General features: G+C 35.8%; 3 protein-coding genes across 3 annotated transcripts in view; 1 reads left to right on the top strand and 2 right to left on the bottom strand.

The window, feature by feature from the left end:
- The window catches only part of dynll1 (dynein, light chain, LC8-type 1), a 4,071-nt gene extending 3,213 nt beyond the window's left edge, over positions 1 to 858 (top strand). The window contains exon 3 of the mRNA XM_016570862.1: positions 293 to 858. Within this exon, the coding sequence (XP_016426348.1) occupies positions 293 to 430 (138 nt within the window). The 3' untranslated portion in view covers positions 431 to 858. The remainder of the gene's footprint in view (positions 1 to 292) is intronic.
- Positions 859 to 2,379: 1,521 nt separating this feature from the next.
- On the bottom strand, positions 2,380 to 5,380 carry rpl6 (ribosomal protein L6). The gene is made up of 7 exons (XM_016570820.1): positions 5,345 to 5,380; positions 4,508 to 4,651; positions 4,327 to 4,425; positions 3,399 to 3,542; positions 2,941 to 2,989; positions 2,673 to 2,857; positions 2,380 to 2,558 (listed from the first exon to the last, which is right to left on the bottom strand). Exons 1-7 carry the CDS (start codon positions 5,363 to 5,365, stop codon positions 2,406 to 2,408), a joined length of 795 nt encoding a protein of 264 aa, XP_016426306.1. The 5' UTR covers positions 5,366 to 5,380; the 3' UTR covers positions 2,380 to 2,405.
- A 1,417-nt stretch (positions 5,381 to 6,797) lies between these two features.
- The window catches only part of acaa2 (acetyl-CoA acyltransferase 2), a 9,515-nt gene continuing 6,996 nt past the window's right edge, over positions 6,798 to 9,316 (bottom strand). The window contains exons 7-10 of the mRNA XM_016570821.1: positions 8,794 to 8,923; positions 8,634 to 8,704; positions 8,357 to 8,511; positions 6,798 to 7,313 (exon numbers count right to left, since the gene is read on the bottom strand). Of these exons, the coding sequence (XP_016426307.1) occupies positions 7,229 to 7,313; positions 8,357 to 8,511; positions 8,634 to 8,704; positions 8,794 to 8,923 (441 nt within the window). The 3' untranslated portion in view covers positions 6,798 to 7,228. The remainder of the gene's footprint in view (positions 7,314 to 8,356; positions 8,512 to 8,633; positions 8,705 to 8,793; positions 8,924 to 9,316) is intronic.

Genomic DNA, 9,316 nt, shown 5'->3' on the forward strand with positions numbered 1-9,316 from the left:
AAAAAATGACGCTTTTACGCCTCGCGTTTTGCGCGATCGGTGTGCACACTCACATTGGCGCCCTTTGTTTAGTCACGAGGCGTTAAACGTCGGCGATAATTGCGCGTGATATTCGTCCCGGTGTGAACAAGCCTTAACGCTGCGTGTTTCTAAGCATTTCAGGGGACCTTTAAAAGTTTAAAATCCCGATGGGAAAAATACTTCAGCAACCAATGCCACTGAAAAAACATGAAGTCTGCCTTTCACTCAGTCTGCATTTGGCTTTGACTTTAAATGTATTGCTTCCTTGCAGGAGTTCGACAAAAAGTACAACCCCACCTGGCATTGCATCGTGGGGAGGAACTTCGGCAGCTACGTGACTCACGAGACCAAACATTTCATCTACTTCTACCTGGGTCAGGTGGCCATCCTGCTCTTCAAATCGGGCTGAGCGACGGCACCCATTCATTTCAACAGACCATTATGAACTGACTGTACTGACGAGGCGAACCATTCCTGCACTGGACCTGCCTTCTTTCTCTCGGCTGCTTCTCCTTTTGTTCTGATTATTGTTTAGAAAAAGCCCGTGTGAGCGGGAAATGCCATAAAGAAACACTTGTATTTATTTTTGTTTTCTATACATGGTTTGAGCGTTTTGTCACCTGCGTTTTTTTTTTAATTAAAGCAAAATGGTTTGGCTGTTCGCCTAGAGTTTCTTGTCTTCAGGATGTGAGAAGGTTGATGGTGCGGCGTATAAGGAGTCAGTGGTTCTCAAACTTTTTGACTTCTAAACCCTCCATTGCCCAAAACAATTTCCCATTTTTTTCAAAACTAGGAAACAGAAATAGTATTGAAGGAGGGAAAAGAAAAATATGTGATGATATATAAAATAAATGATGGTGTGTGTGTGTGTGTGAATATTAATAAATTTAAATTATTTAACAATTAAAACAAAGTAATATTTGATTATATGTATTTTTAGCTTTTTAATTAGTTAACATTTGAATTAAAATAATATTAATTTAATAAAAACAGAATTATTAATAATGTGAGTATTTTTAAACAATTAAAAATTATTACAATTACAATAATCTACCTTAAAATGCTAAATATACTAATATTAACACATTAAAATAATTTGATTATTATAACAATATTGGTTATATTAATAATAATATATATTCATTTGAATAATCCTCTACTAGTCATCCTTCATTACTTTCCTCAGCTTTGTACCTTTACAATTTGCTGAGGATTTCCTCAAGTCTGAAATCTGTTGTGCATCTTATTGAACATGAATAAAAAGATTAATACAAGCCAGGCATAGCACTGAGTTGTGAGGAAAAATGGGTTGCAAGAAATATTCAGCTGACTTGTGTATTCATATAATTATGCCATTTATATTAAGAATGATCACACCTGCACAACAGAATAGAGGTGTAAACACACTGCTCATTAAGCCTAAAAATACCCACCGAAGATGAGCTCAAAGCAGACCGATTTAGAATCAAAAGTGCCATTGCTTAAAACAATTGACCATTTATTTAAAGCTGTCTGCAGTGAGACATTTGCAAAGCTGTTTTTAGAAAGCACATAGATTTTTTTTTTTTAAGAAATCTTCAAGAGACATTTTAAACCGCTTTTTCACAAACTATAATGCAGAATGATTATTTGGTATGAGACAAATATCTGGGAAATAGCAATACAATTTAATTAATGCAAAATTAATTCACAGAATTGCCTGTTTAAATGCACTTAAACTTTGATATTCCACTATTTATGCATTTTAAAATGATCTTTTTGCATATGTTTTCACTTTTGAAAACATCCAACTTTATTGGTTAATTACATGTGACTTTTCGGCCAATAATCCAGGCCTTCATTAGACATAATGAAGTAACAGCAATACCAAACAATGCTTTACACATTCTTGCAATGTATTCTGTTTTCCCCTAATTTGTTTGGAAGCCACTCCCCTAATTGGCAGAGTAATACCTGTTGCTCATTGCAAGAATGTATAAAGCAATGTTTGGTACTGCTGTTCTTAATATCTGATGAAGACCTGGATATTGGCTGAAACATCACATGCATTTTAACCAAAACAAGTTGGATTGTTTCCAGAGTGAATGCTGGCTTTTTGATTTTTGGTTGCACCTCCGCTTTTGATGGTAAAGCACCTTTTTTCAGAAAAAAAGTGTTTCAACCATTTATTGATAGATTACTTTAGTTTTTTTTATTTTTTTATATATAATTACTCTTTATTGCCCATTCAAATATAAAATCATAAATTAGTAATTAGATTCATTTAACAAATTTCTTAATGCCTATGATTATGATTAAATCCTTTATTGCTTTTTTTTTTTTTACACCTCCATATGAAACAAAATAATGCAAGGAACATTGGGTTGACAGATTTTATTAGCATTTTAGAAAACCAGTTTGTGTGGATAGACTCCATTAGACAGGCAGAACGTGGAGCGCAGGTATCCTTTGAGCAGAGGAACCTTCTTGATCAGAGGAAGCAGCTGAGAATCCACCGCTTTCTGGTCAGTCTTACGCTGCTCTGTCAACTGGTACTTCTGCAGAACCACACAACAAAAACAATCAGGCTCTCGACTCAAACTCTCCACACAGAGTCCTGCTAAAGCAACCGATGAACCGGAACTGATCGAATGCTGGAAATCCTGTCTCACCTCCTTCTCTGTGTCAAATATCTCTCCCTCCTGGTGCTTGGGTCTCCTCAGCTTCTTCTTCTTGAAGTAGGTGTCAGTCAGCGTTTTGGGGATCTTCATGCCAGAGATGTCCACTTTGGTGGTTGTGGCGATGCAGAACTTCTGGTGAGCTCTCCGCAGAGGCACTCGGTTCAGAGCCAGAGGACCTGAGAGAGACAAGAGATGGTGTTCAATTATTCACTGCAACAAAACCCCTCCATCGCTTCAGCATCAGACGGCGATCACGTACCAGTGACGAGGAGAAGACCGGTGCCCAGCTGCTTGAGGAAGACCACGCGCTGCAGAAGGAAACACATTCACCGTTAGTCCTCACATGAACCTCTGCTGCACTTCAAACATCAAGCGCAGCTTAACCCATCTGAGCAGAATAGAGTTCAGATGAGTGTTTGTGTGGGAGGAGAGCATGTAGGAGTTTCATTCATTGAGTCGGTGTTGATGTATGCAAGCCGCTTCAAACAGCGCATTACTGTTTCATCTCAAAGAGCCACAAAATCACTTTCACAGACTTTTACATTAAAGGGGTCATATGATGCGATTTCAAGTTTTCCTTTCTCTTTGGAGTGTTACAAGCTGATTGTGCATAGATAAGATCCCTGAAGTTGCAAAGACTAAAGTCTCAAAACCAAAGAGATATTCTTTATCAAAGTTAAGACTCTGCCACGCCCCCCTAAAACGGCTCGTTCTAACACGCCCCCACATATCTACCCCACTCAGGATCAGGACGGTCCCGGGGCTGATGGACTTGCGCAGTTTCCTGCGGTGCTGAGAGAAGGGCTTGACGCCGTGACTCCGCAGCTTACGGGACACGTCCTCTGTGGGGTAGTAACGGGGCTGGACACAAAACACCACAAACACAGACGGCAACGTGACAATGATGAATGCAATTAAACTTAAGAAAATATAATCCAGTTTGAACTCCTTTGAATTCAGTTGAAGTTATTATAACTCCTTAATTCTTTATACCTTCTTGCATCACATTTTTCAATATTCATTAGAAGTTTTATTTGACCAGCATTATGACATTTATACCATATATTCTGAAAATTTCCAGTATCAACTCCTTTGAAATCAATGGATGGATTCAACTTAAATCCTTATTAATTTTTTTTAATTATTCATTATTTGCTTTTTCAATGTTATGAGCACTAACAATATCAAATCCTTTGAAATCAATGGATTTAAATTCCTTTTTTAGATTTTTTTATTATTTATTATTTATAACTTGACTTATGGATGCACACAAAAACAATTATGAAACCTACATATTCAATTTCTAACAAAACATTGTAAATATTACTCTTTTTTTTTAAAAAATCACTTGCATAATTTTCCTATTCTGCAATGGTTCATCAACAGACATGCATGTTTATGTTTATTAACAAAATTCAAGTCTCAAAAGTGTGAGAGATAAGGGAAAGAATATATAAGGCTAAAGACATCTCACAAAAGTATTTTAAAACGAATTTACCTCATAGATCAAAGAAAATCTGCATTAAATCAAATGTAAAGTTAAAACCAGGGTCGAAACGGACAAACGCAAAAGAGACGTTCATGGTTCTACATTTCTGCTCCCAAACAAATCTCAGTGATTTGGTCATAACTGTCTTTTGCTCACCAGTTTGCGCAGTTTGACCACACGAGTGCCTCCATTTTTGTCTCCGCCGACAGTTTTGGTGGCTGTGGAGGGAGCCTTTTCCTTAATTTTCTTTTCAACCTGCAACATCAAGACAAAGTGTCAGAAAACACCTGGTTTGAGGCGAGATCTGTGATCCTGCAGTGAACACACAAACGCTGACCTTCGTCACGGGAGCTTTAGTCTTCCTCTTGTACATGGCCCGGCGAGCATACATGGCCGAGCGGGAATAGCGGCCGATGCCCCGGACCAGGACAGGGTTACGGCTGCCATGCTTATGGGCCTTCTTCTTATCGCCCTCAGCCATCTGAGAGAAAACACAGGAATTATTAAAACATGCATGCACACAAAAATACATGCATCACTCCAGTTGAGCTTTTCTGAAAACAGGTCCATTATGAAAAGTACTGTACAAATGAATAAATGAGACTTGACATCTCAACAGTGCTTTTCAACAACACAACTATTCTACTAATTATACTCAAATCAATGAGAAGCCTTTAATTAGACAGTAATTTACATTAAAAATATCTGAACTGTTGCATATAGTGACTGTTAATCGTGCAACACTTAAATGAACATACATACACATACATACATACATACATACATACATACACACACACACACATACATACATACATACATACATATACACACACATACATACATATATATATATATATATATATATATAAAACATTATATGACTCTTCAGCATGGGGCTGCAGTAACTCAACGTGACCTGATGTAGCATTGCTAACAGGCTAAAGGACATACATAAACACCTATATAGATTGACAAAACATCATTATGTAACCTATTCGACACTATATACATATGACTACCCGCCTCGTACTACTTTACGATCTTTAATGTGAATATAAAGACAGAAATCCCGCATCGGTTCACACAGACCCGGTGTCAGGCCTCGGCGCGCACCGAACACTCATAACGTACGTAAAACACACACTACATACACAAATATTCAGTTACTAACGCTATAGGTATCTTGAAACATTCATATATGATCCAGAGTGAGATTTTAAGATCAGATGAAACCGATTAACTCAGATTGTGTTTGGAGAAAACAGACACGAAAGCTACAATTACCTTGAGCTAGAAAAAAAAGACCGACATCCGGGCATTTGACGTATATATAGTCGTGACGTATGACGCTCGGGGTTCGTCTTCCGTCATGTTTTCGTCTTAAAGGCGCAGGCGCTTCTACTGCCGCACGATGGAGTCAAGAGCGCCGATCATTGGGCGAGGAATGGAAATACTCCTTTGAAATATTCTTGTCAACTTATTTTATGAAATTGGAGCTCAATTTGTATGTTGTAGAAAATAAATTGGAGCAATAAATTTGATTTAGAAACGAAAGGTCAGACTGCAATCATACAGTAGAGTAGTTCATTTGATTATTTTACTGCTGTCAATGCATGCAGTTTTGTAATGTATATGCATGTACTATATATACATATATACATATTATATATATATATATATATATATACACACATTTTAGGGCGGTCAAAAGTTTGGAATAATTACGATTTTAAAATGTTTTTAAAAGTCTCTTCTGCTCATCAAGGCTGCATTTATTTGATCAAAAATGCATTAAAAGTTGTAAAATAATATTATAAATTAAAATAACCGTTTTCTATGTGAATAGATTTTCAAATGTAATTTATTTCTGTGCTCAAACCCAAGTTTTCAGCATCATTACTCCAGTCTTCAGTGTCACATGATTCTTCAGAAATCATCATATATTAGTATATATGCACACTCTACATACATACGCACATTTTATTAACACTTTTAATCCCAGATACAATATTTAACACTTGTAATTTAGATGTTATTTATATGCAGCTGCATGTGAAACATGCAACAAGATAACCCTGGATTAATTTAAAAGGGGTCATATGATGCTGCTAAAAAGAACATTATTTTGTGTATTTGGTGTAATGAAATGTGTTTATGCGGTTTAAAGTTCAAAAAACACATTATTTTCCACATACTGTACATTATTGTTTCTCCTCTATGCCCCGCCTTTCTGAAACGCGTCGATTTTTACAAAGCTCATCGATCTGAAAAAGCGAGGTGTGCTTGATTAGCCAGCTATCCAGTGCGTTGTGATTGGCCAAATACCTCAAGCGTAACTTTTATAAAGAATATCTCTTTGGATTTGAGACTTTAGCCTTTGCAACTTTACAGATCTTCTTTATGCACCAAGAGCTTGTAACACTCCAAAGAGAAAGGAAAAATTGAAATCGCATCATATGACCCCTTTAAACAGAATCTGAAGACTGATTTAGAATCAGAAGACTAAAGGTTATTCTTAGTCATTTATTTAAAGAATCATGGTCAGAATCCAGCTTTGTTATTGCAGTATGTAGAACTCTACCTTTATATGAATACATCTGCAGGCCAAGAGAGAGAGAATGCCGTATTTTACAGCTCATTCTTTATTGATGAGAACAGTCAGAGCTCAGGTGAGTGAATCTGACAAGAATTCACTCCCCAACAATTTATCAACATTATACAAAACCATTTTCAAGTCCACAATCAAGAGTTTTAGTGACATGGTGCTGAATCACAATAAAATATATTACATTTCTGGGAAACAGCTTATGTTAGATCAGGCACAGTGACAAAAATAAGGCACGTTACAGCATCACTGTCCCGTAACCAAACATATGTGGGGAAGCCAATCATATGATTTTAAAGGAACAATCATCATGTGCAAAATAAACCGTTATTACTCCACATTTGTGGACGGACACTTTTGCTTCAGACTTCGGGACGGTGTGAATTAGGTTTTGAATTTGACTTGATTTGTTCGCAGTGAGTCTCCTCAACATGTGTGTGTTAGTTTCTCTCAGTTTGTGTTTTCCAGGACGACGGCGATGCCCTGACCTCCACCGATGCAGGCAGAGCCGACTGCGTACTTCCCACCGCGTCTCCTGCGAACAGAGAACAGAGTGACTTCATGCAATATAAATACAGCAGTGCATGATCGGGATTATGCATCCTAAAAATAAGTCAACACAAAACACAGGGCTGCCCCCTGATAGCTGACCAAATGTTAGTCGATGAGAAGCAGCACATTTTAATTGGTTGGTCACAGAAAAAAAAATCTCCACAGGAAGTTACAGTACAGATTGTTTATTTATTTATTTTTACAATTTCATGTTTGTTTTATGAAAAGGCTGTTATTTATACAATAGGTTATTTATTGTATTTGCATTCAGATCTCAGAAAAAAACTGAATTCATGCATGTTTTTTTGGCACTGATATTTCTCATATATTAATTAGTTTAATTTCTAGTTATGCCCTATATTTAAAAAAAGAAAACTAAATATTTTAATATTATATTCTATTTTTCAATAAATATATATTTATTGAGAAAAGGCTGTTTTTATTTATAGACATTTATATCTATATTTATAGATTTTACTTATATATATTTATCTAGTTTATGTTTTGATATCAGAAAAAAATGCATGAGTTTACATGCGATGCTTTTGCACTAATATTTCTCAGTTTGCTATACATTTATTTATTCATTAATTTATAACTTTTAACATTTTATTTCCTACATTTTAAAAATAAACAGACACTTTTTTTTTTTTTAAGTTTACTTTTATACCAAAAGGTGTTTTATTTATATTTAAAAAAAAAGTTATTGTGTTGGTGTTACATTTTCTAGAAAAAATTATAATAAAGTAAAAAAAGAAAAAAAAATCCAAACACAAACCTATTCTTACATCAAAAACAGAATGTACCCCTTGTTTCTTTGTTTTATTTATTTCCGCCCCCCCCTTTTTCCTGTGTTTATTTAATACTGTATGAATATTTTCTAGAAAAATGAATAAAAATGAAGTAAAAGAAAAGGAAAAATTACGAACACAAAGACTTCCTTCTTCATAATGAAATGCATTAATGAATGATGCACCTGTGCATTAGAAAAGTCATTTCATGTTAACATTGAAGAGCGGTCTTTACCTGAGCTCATGTACGAGGTGTGCAGTGATTCTCGTCCCAGAGGCCCCGAGAGGGTGTCCAATGGCGATGGCCCCTCCATTCACGTTGGTCTTTGCAGGGTCCAAGCCCAAAGCTTTAGCCACAGCCAGATACTGAGCAGCGAACGCTTCATTGACCTGACAGATACATGAAACTCTGGATCAAACCTGCTCCAGCATCTCTGGAAACGTCACCACCTAAATGCATGCATAGTGTCATACAAAATAATAGAAACCCAGAGTATGTTATTATAATCTACCTCCACCAGATCCATGTCTTTGAGTGAAAGACCAGCCTTCTTCAGAGCTTCTGTGATGGCAGGTACAGGCCCTGTCGCATTTACAAAACATTATGAATGATTTGATGTATTATTCTTTTACACGTAGTGGGGAAAGTATGTTGGTGGACAGAGCACTCACCAATGCCCATGATGCTGGGATCACAGCCTGAGGTGTGATAGGCCACGATTCTAGCCAATGGGGTGAGTTTGTGAGCCTTCAGTGCGTCCTCACTGGCTATGACCACAACAGCGGCACCATCAGACACGCCCTGTGGGAGGAGCCAAAAACATAATACAAAAACATGCAAATACACACTGCAAAAATGACTACAGTGGCACTGCTAAGTAACATAATATGTTTATATAAATAATAAATTATATATTATAAATTATATACCAAAATAAAGTTTTTTTTACACATACATACATATAAATATATATATAATAATTTATAATCTAAAAATAAATATATAATAATAATATAATGTGTTTGTGCGTGTAAATAAATAAATATATATACATATAGTTTAAGATAATTCTGTATATTATTACCTATATATTTGTTATATATTTTGCATATATATAACAAATATTATAATAACTTATTAGATATATATACACACACATACACATACACAATACTACAATCTAAATATAATAAT

Source organism: Sinocyclocheilus rhinocerous, unplaced genomic scaffold (genome assembly GCF_001515625.1).
Source record: "Sinocyclocheilus rhinocerous isolate Xijiao unplaced genomic scaffold, SAMN03320098_v1.1 scaffold1223, whole genome shotgun sequence".
Lineage (NCBI taxonomy): Eukaryota > Metazoa > Chordata > Actinopteri > Cypriniformes > Cyprinidae > Sinocyclocheilus > Sinocyclocheilus rhinocerous.